Consider the following 27021-nt stretch of genomic DNA (forward strand, 5'->3'; position numbering starts at 1 on the left):
GTGCTTTGGGGATCTTTAACAGAATGTGACTGGCAGAACGGGTGTTGTATGTGGAGGATGAGGGCTGCAGTAGATATCTCAGATAGGGGGGAGTGAGGCCTAAGAGGGTTTTATAAATAAGAATCAACCACTGGGTCTTGCGACGGGTATACAGAGATGACCATCTTGTTCATTTACATTAAGGCAACGTGTTGTTGACAGTCTCTACATTTTAAGACATTATTACATGTACTGATGACAAAATCCAATATTGTGACTACAGAAATTCTCAGTTCTGTCAGATGTAACTTCTATGACAGACGTTACAAAACAAGACCACAAAACACTGACAGAACATCAAGGTAAGCACATGACAGCCATTCCACTAAATATGTGATGATAAGATATGCTGGGGTTCATTTTAAAATGATTGTGAACAATCCCATCAGACCAAACACTTACCATTGACAGAAATATGTACACCATGAAAGTAGTCTACATTATGACATTATGTAGTCTATAATATCACAACACACACCATGAAAGTAGTCTACATTATGACATTGTGTAGGCTATAATATCACAACACTTGATTTATAAAAAAGTGAAGAATAAAACACAAACATGTCTAGTGTGGATTTATCATGTTTCATCATTAACCAACTACAAACTATATTTACATACATACTGTATTTACATTAGAAATAATTACAAAGATGCAGTCAGAAGTATATATTTTTTAAATAAATATCTACGCCATTCTGTTGTATCTATCTTAGGAAACTTTTAGAGGGTTACGAGGACTGAGTGACTACCATACTGTCTCACACACACATCTGTGTGGTTCGGAGACTGTTTCTGTCCATAGGCATTGTGGGTACTGAATAGTGGACTGAATGGCTGACACACATAGGCCTGCTGGTTATTGTATATGTAGCTCACCTTCTACATTGCAGGTCATCTGGTTTCTCAGGAGATATTCTGTATAAAAGAAGGTAATTTATATATTTCGACTGAATGGAGTATCCTATATTAGTGATGTGAGTAACATAACATAACAACAATGCAGCAATGCTATGACTTGGCACTATTACAATCACTGAGGTTCCACTGATCCAGATATTGGAGATTTGAGATTGACCTACACCTATCATGCCAATTATCATGTATGTATTGACAAACCATGGCCTCTTTCACCAGCCAATGATATTTGATCATTGATTGGAATCACCATAGAAACCTCCTTAGTGGCACCACCAGAAGGCACCACACACTTAACCTTGGTGTCTTTGTAAGGTAGACAGGACACTGTTGCAGGTATTTAATGTGGGAAATCAAATAAATGACATATTGAGGTTCATTGATTATTATTGTTCCTGTCAACACCTACTCATTACATTATACAATAAGATTTTACCATTAACTTGGAGACAGGTGCTGCCATGGATAGCTCCATCTGGATAGGCGTTAAACAGACACTTGTAGCAGGACTCGTCTCCTCTTGACACGCCTCTGATGACGATAGAGCAGTTCTGCAGTCCCTCGTCTTCAAACTCCACTTTCCCCTCAAAAGATGGACTGACTACTGGTCCAAAGTAGACACACAATTCTATCAATCTTTAGGATGCAATATAACAGGGCTCTCCAACCCTGTTTCTGGAGAGATACCCTCCTGTAGGTGTATACTCCAACCCTGTTTCTGGAGAGATACCGTCCTGTAGGTTTATACTCCAACCCTGTTCCTGGAGAGATACCCTCCTGTAGGTGTATCCTCCAACCCTGTTTCTGGAGAGATACCGTCCTGTAGGTTTATACTCCAACCCTGTTCCTGGAGAGATACCCTCCTGTAGGTTTATACTCTAACCCTGTTCCTGGAGAGATTCCCTCCTGTAGGTTTATACTCCAACCCTGTTCCTGGAGAGATACCCTCCTGTAGGTTTATACTCTAACCCTGTTCCTGGAGAGATTCCCTCTTGTAGGTCTATACTCTAACCCCGTTCCTGGAGAGATACACTTCTGTAGGTTTTCGCTCCAACTCCAGTTGTATCTAACCTAAATCAACTCACAACCAGCTAATTATTAAAATCATGTGTGTTAGATTAGAGTTGGATTGAAAACCTAAAGCGCGGTAGTTCTTCAGGAACAGGGTTGGAGGTTCCTGCAGTATAGAGTATAGTATTGTGATGTAGTACAGAACTAGTCTATTTATTTTAACTTTATTTAACTAACAAATTCTTATTTTCAATGATGGCCTAGAAGTTTGTTAACTGCCTTGGTCTGGGGCAGAACGACAGATTTTTACCTTGTCGGCTCAGGGATTTGATCTTGCAACCTTTCGGTTACTAGTCCAATGCTCTAACCACTAGGTTACCTGCCATCTAGGTAGAGCAGGAGGAAGTTATGAATGAAGGGGCTTTTAAACTGACAGCAGTATGGGTTAGTAACTGACTGCAGTATGGGTTAGTAACTGACTGCAGTATGGGTTAGTAACTGACTGCGGTATGGGTTAGTAACTGACTGCGGTATGGGTTAGTAACTGACAGCAGTATGGGTTAATAACTGACTGCAGTATGGGTTAGTAACTGACAGCGGTATGGGTCCATGTGGTGAATTATTAAAGTAACATCAACTACAGAATGTGTGGACAGTGAATATAAGGAACTATGGCTACAGATCAATCCTCTTTGTTCACTGATTAAATCATTGTACACTATACAGTTTATACAGTGACTTTCACTACAATACATGCATTTCACTACATTACATTCATAATTTACCTTTAATTTAGCCTATAGCAGGGGTGTCAAGCTCATTCCACGGAGGGCCGAGTGTCTGCGAGTTTTTGTTTTTGCCTTTTAATTAAGACCTAGACAACCAGGTGAGGTGAGTTCCTTACTAATTAGTGACCTTAATTCATAAATCAAGTGCGAGGGTGGAGCGAAAACCCGCAGTCACTCGGCCTTCCGTGGAATGAGCTTGACACCCCTGTAAAAAGCACTACATTTCATAAAGAAAAGCAATAGTATCAGCAATATTGTGTACATTCAGAAAACAATTCTGACAAATGCAGTATATCATGCTAAAAACTAATTATTTCACCTTTAGGATTGACTAGTCTATTAGCAGAATAAACAGGTAGTTGTCGTGTGCAGGAGACCTGGTGAGAATGTGAGTTCTATTATAATCACTTGAGGGTGAAAAGAGGGAATTTGAATTCTCCTGTGTCCAACCAACATGAGGTTGAATCACATATGACCCCTCCCCATACACCAGGCTAAAAGTAAACTCAGCTGGTGAATTTTTAAATATATATTTTTTTATGTTTTTCTTCCATAGTGTGTAAGCCAATGTCAGAACCATTGTTTTACCAGTTTTAGTTGAGAAGGTTAAAGGAACTCTTCTCAGGTAATAAACAGAAAGGAGCTGAAATATTACACACACATAGCCAAGTGAGCCTGGCGCAGAGCTTTAAATGGTTTTAAATGGTGATGTTACTGTAAACAGAGCTATAAGAACCTTCCCCTGATTTAAAATCTGGATGTTACTGTAAACAGAGCTTTAAAAACCTACCCCTGATTTTAAATGGTGATGTTACTGTAAGGTGACAATGGGCAGTTTGTGTTTTTTAAAATACAGCGAATAGTTTTATATCAAGAAGGGGGAAACACAATCCATATAAAGAATGTTTTTGAATCTTAAACAATATAAAACATTGTACAGATCAAGTGAGAATAATAGCCTGATTTATAAACAGTGTCAAATCAAGTGGGGTCAAACACAACAAGCAACATCCATGATCAAAATAAATAACAATATGAACTCAAACATGAGGGTATATCAAAGAGCAAACATTATCAGCATTATGACCATTACATTCTGAGGTCTAAAATACATTCACACATTACACTGACATAACAGGAAGAACAACAAAACTATCTGTAGTTCCATAGATTTATAATAACAATACACTGTAAACTTAACTTGAACAAAAGTGCAACAAGGTCAATCATATTGAAGTGGGTTGAAATAAAATAGATTAATAGGTTATTTAAAACCATAAAATAAATAGATCAATCTATTCTACTTGGTGTATGTTATAATAAAGTACATTCAAACAGTAGGTGGTGCTGTCCTAATAGATGAGGTAACCTAGCCTGACGACTCAAACTAAATTATTCCACTGCTTTGTCCTTCACTACATACTTTAGTCTGAATATAGTGTTAGGGTTATTAATGAAGTTGTTTGTGGTGACGAGGGGCACGACGGGCGTTGTACAAAACAATGTCTTCAGCGATTGGATTGTCTCTAACCAATCAGAGTAAAAGCCAATGATGAATTTTCAAACTGCTGTTTTACCCACGTGTGTTCTAGCTCTGACTCAACCCATCGTTACCGGACAAATCAGATGGCCCCGAATGTGTTGGCATTCGGTGAAATGTTGGGGAGGTACTCAAATCCAGACTCATTGCGAAGAAGAAACTAACGTCCTTGGGCGTGGCGTTTGGCCGGAGCAAGGAGTTTGGGTAGCCAGGCAACAGGTAGCCAACCTCATATCACAACACTCACCTACAAGAGGTCATCAATCTCTCAAACCTAAAAGTGCCATTTCAGTACCTCTAAACAGCATTAACCATATCATGGCTTGTATAATGCATGTGTTAATTAGCTTATTCATGACTGTGTAAGAATGATTCAACAAGGTTCAACATCCAGGCTCAGTAACAGGTGCTCCAGTCCTCAACAAAAACAGCGGTCAGCTACAGTGCATATAAGCACGGTCAGCAACAACAGACAGATGTTTACACAATGCTCCTAAGAGGGTCCTGCTCGTCTGCTGTGGTTGTCAACGCTGCTTGCCTGCAACCTGCCAGATAGAATGTGAAGGTTACTATACTGTACTACAGTGAATCTAAAAGGACGTTATCCATAAACATTCCTGAGCTCTAAGGCATGCGTTGCTCACAGTTTGTCTGATAAAAGACAGAACCATATATAGAGTTGATGACTCAATTCATTCCATTTGTCTTACTAAGACGATTAAAATAAAGATATTACATATAATCTTGTGCGGACTCACCTTTTTTCTTTTGAAGCTCGACACAGCCAAAGATGACTAAAAGGGAAATGATTAGGAATACTGGAATGGCAACAGCCCACGGGGATGTCCTCTTGTCATCTGGAAGATGAAACATGAAATTCCAGTGAGCATGTGTTTGGAGAGACAGCATTTACTCCCAAGAGAAAGACGAGGAATTTTACACCCTTCCTTTTTAATGCATTCAGTTTGAATAACATGTTGACATCATGTTCTGTCCCATCTATCCAATCATATCATCCATCACGTAGCTTCCCTGAGGATCTGGAAACTACCCAGAACTCAACACAACACTTGACTACAGTGTGATTTTAAAAGGGAGTGACTCGTGATGCTTTACTATGGTAGTCAACATTAAACCCAACTGGTGAGATAACATTACTAACAGCACTAATAGCATCACAACATTAGCCTCTTGGAACCAGCCTGAAATCGCTGCCTTCTGTTTTCAGGGAACAGCATGTTGCACTATTGCACGATGACGCTGGTCACAAGGCTATCACAACATGCCCCTGGGGATGATGTAGCCTGTTAAATAGAACGCCAAATTCATGTATCCAAATGTAAATGTTTATTATTAATATCATGAATTTGGCATGCTGTTTATAGAGCTAGGGATGATGTTTTCTCAATGTTGTTTTCAGGTTGAACCATTCTGACACGCTAAAAGAGTATGGTTTAGAAGTATATAATACGTCAACATCACGTACCCTCTTCAACCTCCCTCTCTCCAGGGAGAATAGGAAGCAGGACCCGCTCGTGTCTCTGTGTCCTCATCCCATTGTTTATGATACAGTCCACGTATCCCCCTGAGCCTGGCAACAGTTGGAGGGTGATGTTGCTAATGGCTGTGACAGTTTGGTATTTGTTAATGACAGTCCAGTTGTTAGGTGTCTTTATGAGTGCTGCTGCAGAAATGTTCCATTGGATCCAAGGTGCTGGTTTACCTGTGGCAGAGCAGCTGACCACAACTTCCATGTCTGAGTCAGGTTCAGTGCTGGGGACTTTTTGCATTGTGGCTCTCACTTCAGATACACCTTTGAATAGATGAAACAGGGAATATTAGATCATGTTGATTTTATTTATTTTACCAGGCAGATCAATTAAGAACTGCTTTCAAAATATGTATCATGTTTTCATTTATGGTTTGACACCAGCCAATGTCCCTTATTAATGCATGCAGAGTTCATGGTCATTCAGACATTTTTTTCAATCCTGCCAGTGATGTAACAATGCCAATATGGTGATTTATACTTGCAGTTAGCTGGTGTTCTAAAGCATAGTGTTTCTATTCCCTAATAAAAACCCTAATAAACCCTTTACACACCCATACTGTATTATTCAGATATATCACTCCTTAGCAAATGTCCTGCTGTAAAGGGTGACTAAAGGATTATTCTATATTTGGCGAAGCACCAGATGTAAGGACCTTTATATTACCTGTATTGGTGGTTTAGCTTAAAAATGTATTAGTGAAGCATCTACAGTACATTCGTAAAGTATTCAGACCGCTTCCCTTTTTACACATTCAGTTACGTGACAGACTTATTCTAAAATTGATTAAATAAATACTAATTCCTCATCAAGCTACACACAATACCCCACAATGACAAAGCAAAAAATCTATTTTAGGCTGTAAAGTAACAAAATGTGCAAAAAGTCAAGGGGTCTGAATACTTTCCGAATGTACTGAAGGTATTACTTATGAAGTCTTTATGAATGCTCCATAAGAGGATACCCCCAGTGACTTTCACTTCTATTCCAGTACCAGCACACCTGATTCAACTAGGTCTAATCAAGGGCTGGATAATTAGTTGACCAGGTGTGCTTGTACCTCTGCTGATTTACGATTATTATTTTGAGTTACAATATCACTTACATTAAAATATAACTTCAACTGAATAGAGAACAATAGAGGGAAGCCCTAAAACTGTTATTATTCAGTGCATTAAATACCTTGAACTGTAAGACACGTCTGCTTGCGTCTTGATCCACTCGGGTAAACATTGAAGGAACAAATATAGCAGGCTTCGTCCGCCCATGTTACATTCTTCACGGTAATGGACGTCGAGTTGAGAGATGCCTCCGTGAAAACCACCTTGCCTCGGTGCGGGTCTATGATTTTAACGCCAAACCGCTTGCTGTAGGTGGCCAGATTCTCCACCGAGTCATCTTTGAACAGCCTCTGCCAGGTGACTTGCAACACACCTGTCGGGTCCGCAAGGGTGCAGGTATATGATGCGTCGCCATTGAAGTCAACCCTGGTGTCTCCTCTAGCTACGACGTTGGCAGAGACCGCTACAAATGGAAGAAGGCAAGTTTACAGGTAAATGAATACAGTTTAGCCTACAAACAAAATATTCAAATACCTGTCAAACTTGGTAAATGTTGCTAACCTAACCTATATTATCATATATGAGCAGAATCAACCACTAGTCAGAAGCCATGGAAAACAATTTACCTTCAGAGAGCAAGCATAAGAGAATGAGAAAAGTATTCATTCTCAGCTGGTGAATGTTGATTTAAGCTCATGGTTTCTCACGTTGGACCATATAATATATTGCTTCGTTAGTTGCACGTGACGTGAGTCATATTCAACGAAAGTGCAATAATGTTTTTGGAAATCCCTTATTGTTGATGCGGGAAGCCTATAGAGTAGTCTCGGTTCCCCAGTTGTTCCCGGCCGTAGCCAATTACAATGTGACATCTACTGTAAATTAAATGACAAGGAACAAGGAACTGTTGGTTGTTATATTTTGTTGTGGCTCACAGTAGGCTGAACCTGAATGACGTCATAGCAAAAAACAAACAGATGGGAAATCTATTTAGCTATAGTTTGTTGACGTAACATTATTTTTGTTCACAGGCGCTGTGCCAAACTAAAGTCCAATTTAGAGGCCACCACATCAAAGGCATCAACAGGCTACTACAAATACAGATAGTTCCACACAAATTGGCTGCTTATGCTGCACCCCCAGAAACTATACTGAACAAAAATAAACTCAACATGCAACAATTTAAACAATTTTACTGTGTTACAGTTCATATAAGGGAATCAGTCAATTGAAATAAATGTATTAGGCCCCAATCTATGGATTGACTGGGAAGGGATGCAGCCATGGGTGGGCTTGGGAGGGCATAAACCCACCCACTTGGGAGCCAGGCCCATGCCAATCAGAATGAGGTTTTTTTTCCACATAAGGGCTTTATTACAGACAGAAATACTCCTCAGTTTCATCAGCTATCCGGGTGGCTGGTCTCAAACGATCCCTCAGGTGAAGACACTGGATGTGGAGGTCCTGGGCTGGAGTGGTTACATGTGGTCTGCGGTTGTGAGGCCGGTTGGATGAACTGCCAAATTCTCAAAACGACGCTGGAGGCGGCTTATGGTAGGGAAAATAACATTCAATTCAGTTCTGATGGACATTCCTGCAATCAGCATGTCAATTGCACACTCCCTCAACTTGAGACATGTGCCATTGTGTTGTGTGACACAACTGCACATTTTAGTGGCCTTTTATTGTCCCCAGCACAAGGTGCACCTGTGTAATGATCATGCTGTTTAATCAGTTTATTGATATGCCACACCTGTCAGGTGGATGAATTATCTTGGCAAAGGAGAAATGCTCACTAACAGGGATGGAAACAAATTTGTGCACAAAATTGGAGAGAAATAAGCTTTTTGTGCGTATTGGAAACTTCTGGGATCTTTTATTTCAGCTCATCAAACATGGGACCAACACTTTACGTGTTATATTTTTGTTCAGTATAAATAGGCCTACACTTGATGAACATTACATTTCAGTCAATCTACATTTTAAAAAATTACAATGTGGGAAATGATGACTCTGTGTTATGGGAATAAGGTGAACATTTTATGAGTGAGACATTTTAAAACTATTACAGTAGTATGTGTGTGTCATAGGGGTTCAGAGTTTTTACTACATGCTTCTCACATGAAGTGCTGTTCTGGTAATTGTGTCAGCAGGAAGTTCCCCGATTCTCCTCCTGGTGGTTGCTGGTCTCCATTGTTAGTCTGGTGTTAGGGGTTGTGGGCGTTCCTCTTCCTAGGAGATGTGTAGTGACTGACTGTGCCTGAATGTCATAGCAAAAGGGGGAAGTCCACTGACCCAGTGGGTAGAAGACAGGAGTTGCATTACACAAGGGAAACTGAAAGTGTTTTAGTTATGTGATTTTTTTTCTTCATTGAAAGTGATGTTAACTTTTAGTATATCCAGTGGTGTAAAATCAGTTAGTAAAAAAATACTTTAAAGTTCTACTTAAGTCATTTTTGGGGGTATCTGTACTTTACTATTTATATTTTTGACTCCACTACATTCCTAAAGAAAGTAATGTTATTTTTACTCCATACATTTTCCCTGACACCCAAAAGTACCTGTTACAGGACAGGAAAAGTGTCCAATTCACGCCGTTATCAAGAGAACATCCCTGGTCATCCCTACTGCCTCTGATCTGGCGAACTCATTAAACACACATGCTTCGTTTGTAAATGATGTCTAAGTGTTGGAGTGTGCACCTGGCTATCCATAAATAAACAAGAAAATGGTGCCGTCTGGTTTGTTTAATTTAAGGGATTTTAAATTATTTATACTTAGCTTTTGAAACGTAAGTGTATATTTGAGTAATTTACTTTTGATACTTAAGAATATTTAAACCCAAATACTTTAACACTTTTACTGAAGTAGTATTTTGCTGGTTGACTTTAACTTTTACTTGAGTCATTAAATATTAAGGTAACTTTTACTTTTACTCAAGTATGACAATTGGGTACTTTTTCCACCACTGAGTATAACATAGTTGGATTTTTATATAATTTGTTTTTATTATAATAATTTGGTTCTAATTGTAATGGTACATTGTATTACATAAACAGCATGTCTATTAAATTATATATGTGTATTAATCCCATCGTTCTGTTATTTTACAATTTAGCTGGGAGTAGCCTAAGGGTGGCAGGTAGCCTAGTGGTTAAGAGCGTTACAGAAGGTCTGAGGGTTACTGTAGAAAATAATGAAAGAGGAACCATCCTGTCTGGAGGGTTTTACAGTACTCTGGCCACTTTCAGTGGCCTCTGTGGTAACTGAGTGTTGTACTGAATCCATTTCCAGGAGGAGCAGTCAAAAGTAGAAGCTCCTTATCTGATATCACTGTAAACTTTGATGTCCTGTGATTGTATAAAGGGTGTTGGAATGTGTACGAGGAGTCATCTGGTGAAAGAGTTGCCGGTTAAAATCCCAGGTCAGATGAGACAAACTTCTCCAGGGGCACTGTAGTGTACTGCAATGTGTCGGTGTCAAATTGTGTGCATGTGTGTAGTTTCTGTAGAATCCCCTAACATGGGATTTTACGAAAAAAGGTGTGTTATGACCCGAACATCAGATCCAAAACATTTTCATTATATCTTGGGAAGTACCTGTCTTATATCCTAGTTGGCTGGTGTGGTCTTATGTTACTGTGGTGACATTGATAAATGTGAAGCTGTCTCACTCAACCAGAGGATGATTCCAGCTGCATTTCACTTATCCAATGTACATAAACAGATAGTGAAATTATACATTTCTTAGCAATTGATGTAGTCTACAGTACAGAAAATGAACTATATAAGGTCTGTTGCGAAGAACAAATGGTAAAAAAATCTAAAGAATGGAGAGAATTCCACACAGTCAGGTGATGCAAGGATCTTACACAAATATAAAGCATCACATATTTAGGTAATCAGACGGGACACTTTTCTGGAATTTTTACTTCAAATGTTGCATCACTATCCGTTCATACCGCTGTGATTAAGTCCTTTTTCAAATGCAGCACAGTGTCACCTGGTGGAACTGCAGTTATTTTTGTTTCTTTACATGCATGTTGCTGTGGAGGCGACAGACAGAGAGTTATGAAGTGCTGCATCAGATGACATGGCCTCCACAATCACCGATGTTTGGTCCCGAATCGCTGTTATATTCATTGGCCAGTACGAATGAAGTAAAACCATAAGTCCAAATCCCTATCTCCATCCATGGCTAATTTGGGAAAGGAATGATGTTTAGCTAGCTAGCCACAGGAGGACAACAACACAACGAGATGCAAAAATGCACATTTTTTCTGTCAATAAAGACGTTTGACTTGTGATGTGATTGGTCTGAAGCCAAATCCACCAGGGGTGCACCAGGACCATATACATCTGAATGATGGCCATTTTCAGGTGGAGTTTTAATGCTCTTTCACGTGCGTACAGTTTCAGTACGGGTCTGATTTATAATGGGAAACATGCTGATGCATGGCGTGCTCCAAGTTTATAAATCTCTATTTTTGTAGGTGCCCAGTCTTTTCAGAAATGGCACACACATACATTCAGTGTGAAATTTACACAATGGTTGTAAATGAGGCCTCTGGCGTTTGTGAGAGGATTTTGTACCTATAACATCTCTCAAATGTGACTTTCATTTTCACACTAGCAATTTAAAGGTCACTGAATTTAGGGAAGTAAGCAGAGGTAATATACACCATCAGAGGTAATATTCATCATACCCTGAAGACAGCTTGTCTGTCAACGTTGGACATTACATTTTTGCATCTGAGCTCCTAGAGTGTGCGGCTCTCCTTTTATTTAAAAACAATATACACCATCAGACCAAACACTTAGCTTTGACAGAAATATTGAAATAAAAAATGTATGTTCCTCCATGATGTACACACTCACAGGTGTAGTGGTTAGAGTGTTGGGCCAGTAACCGGAAGATTGCTGGATCGAATCCCAGAGCTGACAAGGTAAAAATCTGTCGTTCTGCCCCTGAGCAAAGCACCCCGCACCCCTCTGATTCAGGGTTAAATGCGGAAGACACATTTCAGTTGAATTTCAGGCTTGTAGGCCTGTTGTAAGGCAGGTCCTCACCAGACATCACCGGCAACAACGTCGCCTATGGGCACAAACCCACCATCGCTGGACCAGACAGGACTGGCAAAAAGTCAGTGTTCTGCCATGGCCAGCGACGAGCCCGGATCTAAATCCCATTGAGCACGTCTGGGACCTGTTGGATCGGAGGGTGAGGGCTAGGGCCATTCCCCCCAGAAATGTCCGGGAACTTGCAGGTGCCTTGATGGAAGAGTGGGGTAACATCTCACAGCAAGAACTGGCAAATCTGGTGCAGTCCATGAGGAGGAGATGCACTGCAGTACTTAATGCAGCTGGTGGCCACACCAGATACCGACTGTTACTTTTGATTTTGACCCCCCCCCCCCTTTGTTCAGGGATACATTATTCCATTTCTGTTAGTCACAGGTCTGTGAAACTCGTTCAGTTTGTCTCAGTTGTTGAATCTTATGTTCATACAAATATTTACACATGTTAAGTTTGCTGAAACTAAACGCAGTTGACAGTTAGAGGACGTTTCTTTTTTTGCTGAGTATATGTGGTGTGAATCTGGGGTCATAAGTAAGTGTAGCCTCCCGGGTGGCGCAGTGGTCTAGGGCACTGCATCGCAGTGCTAGCTGCGCCACCAGAGTCTCTGGGTTCACGCCCAGGCTCTGTCGCAGCCGGCCGCAACCGGGAGGTCCGTGGGGCGACGCACAATTGGCATAGCGTCGTCCGGGTTAGGGAGGGTTTGGCCGGTAGGGATATCCTTGTCTCAGTATGTAAAATGTAATAAAATGTATGCACTCTACTGTAAGTCGCTCTGGATAAGAGCGTCTGCTAAATGACTAAAATGTAAATGTAAATAAGTGATGGAATCGGCTAAACTTTGAACATTGAGATATTAAATAAATGATAGAGACAAAGCCTTGAATAGAAAGAGTCTGTAGCAAGCCAGAAGGCTTTGGAATGTGTTTGATGGAGGAGAGGAGAGCGATGTGTTGATATAGGGAAGACAGATGGATATCTGTGGATTAGGTGAAGGAGGGGTTGAGGTGAGGGGTGAGGTCAGTTCCCCTAAGGGAGTAATCAGGGTTAGTATCTGGTTATCTTCTTTCTCTTGGGCATAAACGAAGGATTGGAGAGAGGGAGTGTCTTAAGTAGGATGTATATCAACTGTGATGTGAGAAATGTTTTGCTGTCTGATTACAGCTGTACAGAACCTTTGGGAACAATTAAACTTGGTTAAAGCTTCTCTAATGTCCGTAAGTCATTTACTCTGAAAAATAAGAACCTAACATAAGTGAAGTCGGTACCATTATGGTCGGTCCAAAATTACACTGGACAGTCATTTCCCCCCACTTATTACACTGGACAGTCTATCTTATATATTACAAAAAAAAATTAATGAAGTGTTTGGTCTGGGCAGAAGGATATCTTTATTTCAGTCACTGCAAACATGAAGGGAAACAGATTGTGAGTGAACTGTTTCATGGAAAGTTGATTTCCTATTGACTAACTGCATTAGAACTGCAATCAACAGTTTGTTGCAAAAATGACAGATGTTAATAAATTAAATCTATCTTACAAAACACCCCTGTTACCTTCAACAGCTGTGCATAGACCCCACAGCACCAGAAGCAGAACCAGACTGAATACAAACGTACTGACCAACTGCAGAACCAAACGTTACTCAATATTGTCTGCTCAGACCGAGTACAGAACTTAACGGCTAATCAGCGTTATTTTCTCAGAGGATCCAGGTAAAAATTCAATGAAAATGATGCTGGGTTGACTTAGTTATAATGGACCTTGAGATCTGAGCGTAGGAAGTCCTGCTGTTGTCTAGCTTGTACTCGTGTTACACCTCTGCTAGTGCATCTTGGTCTTTGTGACTGGGGTCTTTGTGGAGAACTCACCACAGAGAGGTCTTATGATCAACCATAGACACATCAACAGGTCCACTTCCTTCTTTAGACACAAACAATGATAGATTCTGCACCACCATAAGGCTGAAGGGTGCTTTTTATCAAGCGTAGAACTGATGCAGGTTATGGTTAGTTTCAATCAACACTAACACTAACCAAATGTATTACATTTTTTTGTGTTATTGCGGTATCCATGTTTGTGATGTTACCTTTCTCCATCCCCATCTCTCAGCTAATGTGGCTACCATTGGGCAAAAACACACTCCAGATTGTGGCTTTATCAAGACCAACTGCTGTTTACTTATTGAAAGACCAAAGAGAAGAGTGGAACATATTATAGATAATGTTCACTTCTCTTACAAAATATGACATTAGTCCAGTTATTTTCTTTGTCTGCAATATTTTATCCTTAATTTATTTAACCTCATTCCATTTAAAAATGATAGCACGTGTTGAACTTGTATTGATGTAAGGTGTATGAGTTCTTGTGGTAGTAAAAAGTGATGAAAAAAATTGACTTATGGTGTCTGTTTGAGTAAATCTTGGATATCAAATAAGTAATAGTAATTATTACTTAAGTAAAGTAATGCTTTTGGCGTCATTAGCGCCTAGGCTCGGCCTTCAAAGTTCAAAATGTCCCTTCTACACCAACTTAACTGTCCCTTTGTGGTAGAGCGTGCTCACCCCTGGACGTTGTGTGCTGGAGTTTGGATTTGTTCTCCTGGTTTCCTAACTACAAACCACTAAGTTATTCTTTGGATTGCTTGGCCTGGCTGTAGCAATGAGTAAGATGGCTAACACGGCCGAAACGAAAAAGGCTAACAAGCCGGGTTTTGGTTTGCAACCTTGTATGTCTCGGCTCGGTGCATGTTCTGGCTGCCCTCACTCTAATTAGTTTGTGTGCGGGACTAGGAGATGGTGTCGGTAAAAGTGGCTTGCCCGCAGCTGGCACTGTTTCCCTAGTCATGGACACAGGTTCTCTTGACAATCATGTAGCATTCTTCAGGGGCCTTGTGGTTTCCGATATTGACTTCCTCTCCCTCGTGTCTATACCTTGGCTGATTCCGAGTTGCGGGTTGCAGAGATGGATTGGGTCTTTGGTTGGAGAAAATGTCTTGTCTGCCTGGGCGTTGTGTATCCGTCTGTCTCGGTCAACCACCGATTTTGTTTCTTCCTAGAGTTGTTGATGAAGGGTCCAGTTCCACCTCTGTGATCTGGTCGTACGTAGACTTGAGACTGGGCTAGCTAAAAAAGTGCTGCATAGCGTGCTAGCTAGGTTGGCTAACTCGCCGAGGTGAGCTAGCTATTATTGGGACCAAGTCATTGTCTTACAAGTCACAAGTAAGTCTCAAGTCTTAGCACTCAAGTCCCAAGTCAAGACAGGCAAGTCCCAGTCAAGTCTCAAGTCCTAAACTTTGAGTTTCGAGTCCTAAACAAGTCATAATGTGCTCTTCACCAAATGTAATACCATTTCATATTTTTAACAAGAGTGATAGTTAGTATATTACGTTTACGCAAATCATGAATGCTTTTAAAAATATATATATTTATTACTTTCCAAATAAACTTTATATTTCCATGGACATACATGGGTAGCCATGAGAAAGACCCCCCCCCCCCCCATAGCGATCGCCTATCAATGATCACTATGGGGCGCAATCGGACGATGTAGGCTTGTACACAATCGTTCAACCTTAACACACACACACACACCCTCTCTGTGTGTGGTTACAGTAGGCTAAAGTATGTCAATGGTTTTAGGAACAACAGTAACATCAGGCAGGATTTAGGCTACCATCTGCCTAGCCAGTTGTAGCTCAATCTTGGGTACAATGATCACGTTCCCGCACTGACTGACAACTGACTGTGTGGAGGCTCATTGATTTAACGTTAAGTTAACCTACATGCTACACTAGCAAGGTTATAAATTATATAACGTTAGCTGTCGGCTATATTAGCCACGACTTACCGTTCTTTGTGCAGCTTCAAATGTCGAACAAAGTTGGAAGTTGTTGCGCCTCCTTCTGTAATTTTCTTCCCGAATGTTTTGCAAGTTGCAATCTGTTTTTTGTTGATACAGCGTAGTATTTATAACCAAAAATAATAATTTGGGGTATCATCTTTCCAAGGGCTCCATCTGAATTCACCCGCTGACGTTCCTCTGCACTACTACGCGCAACTTTTTCCCAGCTGGCACAATTTGATTGGCTGCTGTCCGATTCAAACTATAATCTGTTAATTGAAGAGTTTATGCTAGTTTTTAATAGCATCATTTTTAATATTGGGCTTGGGGAGGATATCAAGTCAGTTCGAGTCAAAAGGCTCAAGTCCAAGTTAAGTCACAAGTCATTGGTGTTAAAGTCAAAGTCGAGTTGCAAGTCATCATATTTGTGACTCAAGTCTGACTCGAGTCCAAGTCATGTGACTCGAGTCCACACCTCTGCCAATCAGGCCCCAAGAACTGGAGTTGCCCACCCCTGCTGTAAGTAACAAAATGTGGAAAAAGGGAAGGGGTCTGAATACTTTCTGAATGCGCTGTATGTGCCTTCAGCAAGCACCTCAGAGCCTACAAATTCAGAATGCTCACTAGCCGGCGGCTTTTACAGCCGATTGGCTGTTGGCAGCAGAGTTGAGGGAGCAAACAGTTACACACATCCATGCTACTGTCTGATATTCAGTCTCTAGGCTTCATAAGAAACCAGAAAAATAGTTGTCTGACTCCATTTAAGCGCATTCTGTTTCTGGGGCTTGAGCTAGACTTACTCACATATCACGCTTTTCTATCCCCACGGAGGGTGTCTTGGTTCTGGCTGGGTCACGCAGTGCGTTTTCACCAGTGTCTACTCCTACTGGGGACCATGGGTTCTGTGATTGAAGTTGTTCCCCTGGGGCTAGTGTACAAGGCTATATCTCATCCAATATGATATTTTACACGTCACATCTTTATCTACTCTGAATGTTATTATTTTGTTTATGTAAAGGTTGATACACTACCTGTTTGGCGAGTACCGCTTCCCCCCGATTTGGCCCATACCTGGCATGAACTCGGGACCTCTGCCTTGCTAGCACACATGACCGTCCTCCCTCATGCATCTTAGCTGATCAAACGCTAATGAGGCGATGCAAGCGGGACACTTAAAGCTAATGAATTGTATCATGGCGCCGACAGAGATGGTCGCCTCGCTTCGCGTTCTTAGGAAACTATGCAGTATTTTGTTATTATTATTATTATTACTATTATATTATTTCTTACATTGTTACCCCAGGAAATCTTAAATTTTATTACATACAGCTAGGAAGAACTATTGGATATAAGAGCAATGTCAACTTACCAACATTACGACCAGGAATACGACTTTCCCGAAGCGGATCCTCTGTTTGGACCACCACCCAGGACAATGGATCGGATCCCAGTAGGCAACCCAAAACAACGGCGCTGCAGTAGGGGCAGACAGAGCGGTCTTCTGGTCAGGCTCCGTAGACGGGCACATCGCTCACCTCTCCCAAGTATACTACTCACCAATGTCCAGTCTCTTGAGAACTAGGTAGATGAAATCCGAGCAAGGGTTGCCTTCCAGAGAGACATCAGAGATTGCAACATTCTCTGTTTCACGGAAACATGGCTCACTCTGGATATGTTATCAGAGTCGGTATAGCCACCCGGTTTCTTCACGCATCGAGCCGACAGAAACAAACATCTCTCTGGTAAGAAGAAGTGCGGGGGTGTATGCCTTATGATTAACGAGACATCATGTGATCATAACAACATACAGGAACTTAAGTCCTTTTGTTCACCTGACATAGAATTCCTTACAATCAAATGCAGACCGCATTATCTACCAAGATAATTCTCTTCGATTATAATCACAGCCGTGTATATCCCCCCCAAGCAGAAACCTTGACGGCCCTGAAAGAACTTCATTGGACTCTATGTAAACTGGAAACCATATATCCTGAGGCTGCATTTGTAGCTAGGAATTTTAACAAAGCTAATCTGAAAACAAGCTCCCTAAATTCTATCAGCATATCGAATGCGCGACCCGGACTGGCAGCATTCTGGATCATTCCTACTCTAACTTCCGCGACGCATACAAAGCCCTCCCTCGCCCTCCTTTCGGCAAATCTGACCACAACTCCATTTTGTTGCTCCCAGCCTATAGACAGAAACTAAAACAGGAAACGCCCGTGCTCAGGTCTGTTCAACGCTGGTCCGACCAATCGGATTCCACAGTTCAAGACTGCTTCGATCACCTGGACTGGGATATGTTCCGGATAGCCTAAGACAACAACATTGATGTATTCGGTGAGCGAGTTTATTAGCAAGTGCATCGGTGATGTTGTACCCACAGTGACTATTAAAACCTTCCCCAACCAGAAACCGTGGATTGATGGCTGCATTTATGCAAAACTGAAAGAACCACTGCTTTCAATCATGGCAAGGCGACCGGAAACATGACCAACTACAAACAGTGTAGCTATTCCCTCTGCAAGGCAATCAAACAAGCTAAGCGTTAGTATAGAGACTGTAGGGTCGCAATTCAAGGGCTCAGACACGAGACGTACGTGGCAGGGTCTACAGTCAATCACGGATAACAAAAAGAAAACCAGCCCTGTCGAGGACACCAACATCTTGCTCTCAGACAAATTAAACAACTTCTTTGCTCGCTTTGAGGACAATACAGTGCCACTGACACAACCTGCTACCAAAACCTGCGGGCTCTCCTTCACCGCGGCCAATGTAAGTAAAACATTTAAACGTGTTAACCCACGCAAGGCTGCTGGCCCAGATGGCAACCCTAGCCGCATCCTCGGAGCATGCGTAGACCAGCTGGCTGGTGTGTTTACAGACATATTCAATCGATCCCTATCCCAGTCTGCTGTTCCGACATGCTTCAAGAGGGCCACCACTGTTCCTGTTCCCAAGAAAGCTAAGGTAACTGTGCTAAACTTCCGTCATCATGAAGTGCTTTACGAGACTAGTCAAGGATCATATCACCTCCACCCTACCTGACACCCAAGACCCACTCCAATTTGGTTACCGCCCCAATAGATCCACAGACGACGCAATCGCAATCACACTGCACACTCCCCTAACCCATCTGGACAAGAGGAATACCTATGTAAGAATGCTGTTCATCGATTACAGCTCAACATTTAACACCATAATACCCTCCAAACTCGTCATTAAGCTCGAGACCTTGGGTCTCGACCCCGCCCTGTGCACCTGGGTCATGGATTTTCTGACGGACCGCCCCCAGGTGGTGAGGGTAGGAAACAACATCTCCACCCCACTGATCCTCAACACTGGGGCCCAACAAGGGTGTGTTCTCAGCCCTCTCCTGTACTCCCTGTTCACCCATGACTGAGTGGCCATGCGTGCCTCCAACTCAATCATTAAGTTTGCAGATGACACTACAGTGGTAGGCTTGATTACCAAGAACGACGAGACGGCCTACAGGGAGGTGGTGAGGGCCCTCGGAGTGAGGTGTCAGGAAAACAACCTCACACTCAACATCAACAAAACGAAGGAGATGATCGTGGACTTCAGGAAACAGCAGAGGGAGCACCCCCCTATCCACATCGATGGGACAGTAGTGGAGAAGGTGGAATGTTTTTTTTAAGTTCCTCTGCGTACACATCACGGACAAATTGAAATCGTCCACCCACACAGACAGCATGGTGAAGAAGGCGCAACAGCACCTCTTCAACCTCAGGAGGCTGAAGAAATTTGGCTTGTCACCGAAAACACTCACAAACTTTTACAGATGCACAATCGAGAGCATCCTATCAACGCATCACCAGGGGCAAACTACCTGCCCTCCAGGACACCTACACCACCCGATGTCACAGGAAGGCCAAAAGATCAACAAGGACAACAACCACACTGCCTGTTCACCCCGCTACCATCCAGAAGGCGAGGTCAGTACAGGTGCATCAAAGCTGGGATAGAGAGACTGAAAAACAGCTTCTATCTCAAGGCCATCAGACTGTTAAACAGCCATCACTAACATTGAGTGGCTGCTGCCAACATACTGACTCAAATCTCTAGCCACTTTAATAATAAAAAATTGGATGTAATAAATGTGTCACTTTAAACAATGCCACTTTATATAATGTTTACATACCCTACATTACTCATCTCATATGTATATACTGTACTCTATACCATCTACTGCATCTTGCCTATGCCGCACGGCCATCACTCATCCATATATTTATATGTACATATTCTTATTCATTCCTTTACACTTGTGTGTATAAGGTAGTTGTTGTGAAATTGTTAGATTACTTGTTAGATATTACTGCATGGTCGGAACTAGGAGCACAAGCATTTCGCTACACTCGCATTAACATCTGCTAACCTTGTGTATGTGACCAATAACATGTGATTTGATTTGAGGTGCAGGGTTGGGGTCAATTCCAGTCAATTCATGAAGTACACTGAAATTCCAAGTCCAATTCTCTTCAATGCCTTTCAATTAGGAACATTTGGAATTAGAATTGGAATTTGGTTTACTTTTTGAATTGATCTGGAATTAAAATGGAAGTGACCTTACAATGACCCTGCTGAGGAGGAAGTTTCACACATCTCCATGTGCCACATTCATCCCTCAAACTTCCTCAACAGCCCCCCAGTGTTGAGCTGAGCACAACTGTTGATCTGAGCCATTGCGCACCATAGTAAAGGATGTCGCGCCGCTTCCTTAGTGAGTACTGCTGCCCCCAATGACCTGCTCAGTACTGCTGAGGAGATTCACACATCTCCAAGTGCTACATTTACAAATTACTGCTTTTTGATTCATGAAGCCTTTATGTATATACCAGTCAGTCAACATGACCTTAATGAATTATGAAGCCTTCATGTGTTGTTTTTATTATATTTACGTAAATGCTTCAAAAATCACAAAGAATTATGTTATCTGATGAAGATGATCTCATAGTACAAAACGTAGAAGATCTCCTAAGTCTGTGTTGCCACAGACCTTATTTTCAGCCTTTATCGAAAGACCCTACAAAAGTCCATACATTTTCCCATCGTCTTTGCCCAATGAACAATGACAGAGTCAGTGCATACAAAAATACACCATTACTATTGCTCTCTAAGTAGGCTATACAATCCCCCCCCCCCCAAATACATTGATTATTATAAATGTAGGGTCTATAGGCTAACTCTATAGGTTTGTATCACCTTTAGAAAATAATTCAATATCGACAATGTTATTATGAACGTTTTAAGCCTTATTAAATATCAAACATAACACAACGTTTTATTTTAACTGGGACCTATAACAAATTAACTCTGCTCTAACAACTACTTAACCATTGAGCAGTGCAGGGAGTTAGTGAGAATTACGTATGTCCTCTGTATGGTGTAAAACAATCTGGTACACTGACTATCAAATCCATGTTTCAAAAGTCCTTAAACTGAAGAGACCGGGTGTGATGCGTTCTGCCTCTTTATGAGAGACGTCAGAGTCAGTCACGTCAACTGTGGATGAAGCGTACCATTGGTGGCGCGCAGTTGCATGAGCGCTGCAAAACTACAGTATCAATCCCATTTCTCAACAACCTCTCTAAAATTACATTTACGCGACCTCTAGTGGCAATTGTTTGTATTTTTGGTTGGTCTCTTGAGTGGCAGAAGAATCAGACAATTCACTCTTGAAGCATTGCCAGCAGCAGATTTATGACACATTGTATAACAAGCGATGTCACAACATACATTACAGTATTGTTTAAATATTTTATTAAGAAAAGTAGAAAACAAACACACAACAAAGGACATCACAACATTGAGAATATTACAGCATTTGATTTATAAAAAGTGAAGAAAGAAAACAATACACACACAAAAACACACACACCATGAAAGTAGTCTACATTATGACATTGTGTAGACTATATTATCACAACACTTGATTTATAAAAAAGTGAAGAATAAAACCACAAACAAGTCTAGTGTGGATTTATCATGTTTCATCATTAACCAACTACAAAATATACTTACATACTGTATTTACATGTACAATAAACAGCAGGCCTATGTGTGTCAGCCATTCAGTCCACTATTCAGTACCCACAATGCCTATGGATAGAAACGGTCTCCGAACCACACAGATGTGTCCAAGGCAGTATAGTAGTCACTCAGTTCTCTTCACCCTCTAAAAGTTTCCTAAGATAGATACAACAGAATGGGATATATATTTATTTAAAAAATATATATACTTCTGACTGCATCTTTGTAATTATTTATGATTATTTCAGCTCACCTTCTACATTGCAGGTCATCTGGTCTCGCAGGAGATAATCTGTATAAAAGAAGGTAATTTAAATATCGACTGAATGGAGTATCCTATATTAGTGACATGAGTAACATAACAACAATGCAGCAATGCAACAAATGCAACTAATTTGCATGTATGCAGTCACCATGACTACCACCTCAAAACATAATTCCAGAGCTTCTTGTTCAATGAGAGAATACGGTATAAAACCCCCACCCCAAAAAACAAGAGGACTTAAACCTACTTCTCTACAACATCTGTGCTTGTTGCATCATACACTTGGCTGAGGAGCTAAGATAGTCTATCCTGAACCACAAAAAGTACATTTTTGAGTAATGTTTGAATTTTGGCGATATTGTAATTTATACTAAAAGCTTTTGTATCATTCTCAATATTGTCTGTTTCACGCTTTCTATCGGGATAATCAAATAAAGTTGTAAAAATAGTCACATTTGTGACAGACTGGAGCTTGGTGTGAAAGAGATCAAAACAGACAATGTAGCGGCAAGAAACATACACCACAGAAATACATTTCCAAGTATCATTCCCAAGTTTCTTGATCAAGGAGAGAGATTACAGAAACATTAAGAGACTATGAAAGTAAACCTACTTCTTAGTCATCCTACGCTTGATTGTTGAGCTGGTGTGACCTGTGACCTGTGACCTGAAAAAACAAAAGGTATTGTTTAAAAAAATAAAATTATTATTTATCTGTTAAGCTGTTAAAAATGTTGAAGAGATACTCACATTTGTGATGGCCTGGAGGTTGGTGTGACACTGAAATAAATCAAAATAAACAATGTACTGACAAGAACCACATCATTCATTATTCTTTCATTATAATTATTTAATCATGAAGAATGTGTTTTAACCTGTATAGCACATTCTCTGAAATGTTTATTATCATGTTTCATGTTTTCTTTCAAATGGGTATCCATCATAATCCCTTAAATGTTCTCTAGAATGAGCATCTTACTGTTTGGATGTTGGTGGTGTCTTTAAGGGAGTGCTAATTTCAGGGTCAGGAACTGGGGGTTTTCTACATCAGATTAGAGATCAACTGGTAAACAACTGGCAGTCAAATCACATTCAATTCAGAATAACTGTTCAGTTTCAAGGTAATAGTTTGTATCTCTACCTGGATGAGGTGTCTTTTCTCCTCTTTTGCAGCCATATTACACAGAATACAGCAATGAGACACATTGAACCCATTACGGAACCCATCACTGCACCTGTGAATAAGAGAGATGGCAGAAGAAGACAGAGGTCAACTTCCCAGGTACACTACACCAAAGCCTCATACATGTAAATATGGCTCTGCACTACACCTGAAAGTTGAATAGTAAAAGAGCCAGTCAATAGGTTGATTATGACCTGTCATTATTAGAATAACAACCACTTACCACTGATCCTGTCATCATCAGAGACCTGAGATTGGCCTAGCACAGAAATACACAGGAAGTACTTCATCATGAACACAGGCAGTACTTCATCATGAACACAGGCAGTACTTCATCATGAACACAGGCACTACTTCATCATGAACACAGGCACTACTTCATCATGAACACAGGCACTACTTCATCATGAACACCGGCACTACTTCATCATGAACACAGGCAGTACTTCATCATGAACACAGGCAGTACTTCATCATGAACACAGGCAGTACTTCATCATGAACACAGGCAGTACTTCATCATGAACACAGGCAGTACTTCATCATGAACACAGGCAGTACTTCTTCATGAACACAGGCAGTACTTCTTCATGAACACAGGCAGTACTTCTTCATGAACACAGGAAGTAATTCCTTGTGAACACAGGAAGTACTTCCATCATGAACACAGGCAGTACTTCATCATGAACACAGGAAGTAATTCCTTGTGAACACAGGAAGTACTTCCATCATGAACACAGGCAGTACTTCCATCATGAACACAGGCAGTACTTCCATCATGAACACATGCAGTAAGTACTTCATCATGAACACAGGCAGTAATTCATCATGTTCCTGATCATGTCAATATATTATGGTGGTATTAACCCTAACCATTTCTCACCTGCAAAGGAAGCTTGATCCCTAGTTGGAATCACCATGGAAAAGTCCTTGACGGCACCACTGGATGACGCTACACACCTAACCCTGGTGTCTTTGTCAGGTAGATTGGACGATGCCACCATGGCAGTTATGGTGACAGTGACTGTTTCATTGGGATGGGTGACTTCAGCCATGGTGGATTTGTCTAGACTGATGTTTTCTATGTGGTCCCAGGTTACTGTAGGAGCAGGTCGTCCCGTAGCAGAACAGGACAGAGTGGTGTGACTGTTGTTGGTTTGTGTGATGACGAGTGAGGGTCCATACAGCTCTATAGGACAACAACAGACACAGGTCACAGTGAATGTAAATACTATAATGTTTTCATGTACATCAAGGTCAAATGGATACATGATAATTTGAGGGAATTGTTCCTGGGTTAATCATTTACACACAGGTCAAGGTAGAACAATGGATTGAAGGCATTTGGAGGCCATTGTTCCTGTTTTAAAGGGATATAAGACATTATTTTAAGACCTCAAAAGTAGTCTAATGTATTTTATTTATTTTTTTACACATTTTTCTTCCCAATTTTCGTGATATCAAATTGGTAGTTACAGTCTTGTCCCATCGCTGAAACTCCCGTACGGATACAGAAGAGGCGAAGGTCAAGACCCATGCGTCCTCTGAAACATGACCCTGCCAAGCCACACTGCTTCTTGACACCACTGCTCGCTTGACCAAGAAGCCAGCCGCACCAAAGTGTCAGAGGAAACACTGTACAATTGGCGACCATGTCAGCGTACATGTGCCTGGCCCGCCACAGGAGTCGCTAGAGCGCGATGGGACTAGAACATCCCGGCCAGTCAGTGCCTTAGACTGCTGCGCCACTCGGGAGGCCCAAAAGTTGTCTGATGTTAAGGTGAATCCACATTATACAATTTTGATTTTAGAGTGAATTATCCCCTCCTTACAGTGATCATATTTTACCATTAATATGGAGGCAGGTCCTGCCACTGATAGCTCCATCTGGATAGGCGTTAAACAGACACTTGTAGCAGGACTCGTCTCCTCTTGACACTCCTCTGATGACGATAGAGCAGTCCTGCAGACCCTTGTCTTCAAACTCCACATTCCTCTGAAAAGATGGGTTGACTACTGGTCCAAATCGTTTGTTGTAGGTGGCCACATTTTCAGTCGCCCCTGATGTCACTTTCTGCCAGGTGACTTGAAGCACATCTTTGGGTTTCATGAGCCTGCAGCTGAGGTGAGCATCCTCTCCCAGGGTTGCTGTGACAACATGCTGTGTTCTCACCAGCTGAGAGAACCCTGCATGAAGACAGTTTCAGGCTGTTTAGTACACACATCTAATACAGCACTACCTTTTAGCAACCTGCAGTGAACACTGTGAAGGGATTAAACAACTGCATAAATACATTTAAATGTATATACAGTATTGTATCAATCATTTAAATTCCCATTCTGTATGTTTGTACATTTCAAAGGACTCTCACAAGACTTGCCCTTGGTGGGCTAAAATAGATCCTAATAAAATCATTTGTAGGCTGTTATATATTTATGAAGTTTGAGACACGTATGTTAATGTTGTACATACAGTCCCCATTGACTTCTTTCCAGTTTCAGTTATTATCCAATTAATTGACTGGACAGTGTTTTTTTCTGTCCTGACAACAAATCCACTTTTTTGCTATAGCTGATATAATGCATCATGTGGCAGCTACTGAAATATATATATTTAAACTGTAAACTGGTCCCTGGCAAGTAAATGTACCAAAATAAAGTAAAATACATCTTGCAGAGAGGCACATTGGGAAATATGTTAATAAGACACATGTATTTCAAGCTGAGTATTCAATGTCAGCTCAAAAATCTGCCAATTCAAATGTCCAGGAAACTTGGATATTTAAGCTACATGGACTTTTTCTAAGTTGCATGTTTTACAGTATAGAACAGGAAGATGCTGATGTTTGTATACTGATGGTGACCGGACCGGCTATTCACCAGTAAAAAGACACCGTAGCTTCAAATCATTTGCCAAATATAATAATTTTCTTTGAATTAATTGTATACCTTTAAGGACTATCTGTAGTTACAACTGATGCATAATGCACCTATATATTTAGTGTAGTTATCTACATCTCATAATGAAACGCAACTCTGAAATGTATTATACTGTATAACTTACATTTAAGACCTACAGACTTATCAAGTACTTCATATGAAAACTGATGTAACTCACCCTCAGGAAGGAATAGCAGCAGAATAGAAAGGTAACTGTTAACATGAGCCATGGCAGCAATGTGTGGCTTGGTGATGGACCTCTGGATGATGTGTGGCAAAGCATTATTTGAAGCTAGGAACCGTTTTCAAGTGAGGCATGGTAACTTAGTACATTGGATAGTTTCAAAAATAACAAGCTCTGTTCTGCAACCTTGTTGGCCAATTTTGAATGTGGCTTTGTGTTGTGAGCTCCTCCCACAGAGAAAAGGACAGTTGCTAGTCTCTACAGCTCCTCCTCCAGTGAAAGTGAAAGTAAACACAGAACAGTATCAGGAAAACACCATTACAAGGTTGGAGGTAATAACATTATGTATCATCATGCATAGCTAAGGGAATCTAATGGTGAGATGAACTTAACATATATGAAGGTTTTTCCCTTGTGTGTGTCAGTACCATTGCGTGCTCAAAGATGTAGCTGTGAAGTAAGTCTCTCCCTACAGCCGTTGTGAAATCAAAGATAAGGGTGGCGTCTGAACTCTGCTCTACACAGCAAGCAGATTTGATTTGTAAGTACTGTATATTATACAGGTGT

The 27021-nt window shown here is 41.0% G+C and overlaps 2 protein-coding genes across 5 annotated transcripts; both read right to left on the reverse strand.

Moving 5' to 3' along the window:
* Positions 1 to 3644: 3644 nt before the first annotated feature.
* Positions 3645 to 7750, reverse strand: LOC120042425 (OX-2 membrane glycoprotein-like). The gene is made up of 5 exons (XM_038987263.1): positions 7537 to 7750; positions 7032 to 7373; positions 5786 to 6112; positions 5058 to 5156; positions 3645 to 4844 (listed from the first exon to the last, which is right to left on the reverse strand). The coding sequence occupies exons 1-5, from the start codon at positions 7574 to 7576 to the stop codon at positions 4780 to 4782; spliced, it is 873 nt and encodes a 290-aa protein (XP_038843191.1). The 5' UTR covers positions 7577 to 7750; the 3' UTR covers positions 3645 to 4779.
* Positions 7751 to 21595: 13845 nt separating this feature from the next.
* LOC120042424 (OX-2 membrane glycoprotein-like) lies at positions 21596 to 26580 on the reverse strand. Of its 4 annotated transcripts, XM_038987258.1 has the most exons (10): positions 26449 to 26580; positions 25179 to 25517; positions 24214 to 24519; positions 23554 to 23589; positions 23289 to 23382; positions 23127 to 23189; positions 22898 to 22927; positions 22761 to 22814; positions 22136 to 22174; positions 21596 to 22038 (listed from the first exon to the last, which is right to left on the reverse strand). In XM_038987258.1, the coding sequence occupies exons 1-10, from the start codon at positions 26498 to 26500 to the stop codon at positions 22011 to 22013; spliced, it is 1041 nt and encodes a 346-aa protein (XP_038843186.1). In that variant the 5' UTR covers positions 26501 to 26580; the 3' UTR covers positions 21596 to 22010. The 4 variants fall into 4 exon arrangements, with proteins under 4 accessions (XP_038843186.1, XP_038843190.1, XP_038843187.1 ...); XM_038987262.1 differs by lacking the exon at positions 23127 to 23189; XM_038987259.1 differs by lacking the exon at positions 22898 to 22927.
* Positions 26581 to 27021: the final 441 nt, after the last annotated feature.

The sequence above is a fragment of the Salvelinus namaycush genome, unplaced genomic scaffold, assembly GCF_016432855.1.
Source record: "Salvelinus namaycush isolate Seneca unplaced genomic scaffold, SaNama_1.0 Scaffold680, whole genome shotgun sequence".
NCBI lineage: Eukaryota > Metazoa > Chordata > Actinopteri > Salmoniformes > Salmonidae > Salvelinus > Salvelinus namaycush.

Coding starts and splice junctions, on each gene's coding strand:
- LOC120042424 (XM_038987258.1), bottom strand. CDS start 26,500: ATGGCTCATGTTAACAGTTACCTTTCTATTCTGCTGCTATTCCTTCCT. Junction 25,518..26,448: donor GCTGCTATTCCTTCCTGAGG/GTGAGTTACATC, acceptor GTCTTCATGCAG/GGTTCTCTCAGCTGGTGAGA. Junction 23,190..23,288: donor AGAAAAGACACCTCATCCAG/GTAGAGATACAA, acceptor AATCTGATGTAG/AAAACCCCCAGTTCCTGACC.
- LOC120042425 (XM_038987263.1), bottom strand. CDS start 7,576: ATGAATACTTTTCTCATTCTCTTATGCTTGCTCTCTGAAG. Junction 5,157..5,785: donor AGAGAGGGAGGTTGAAGAGG/GTACGTGATGTT, acceptor TTCATCTTCCAG/ATGACAAGAGGACATCCCCG. Junction 4,845..5,057: donor CGAGCTTCAAAAGAAAAAAG/GTGAGTCCGCAC, acceptor TCTATCTGGCAG/GTTGCAGGCAAGCAGCGTTG.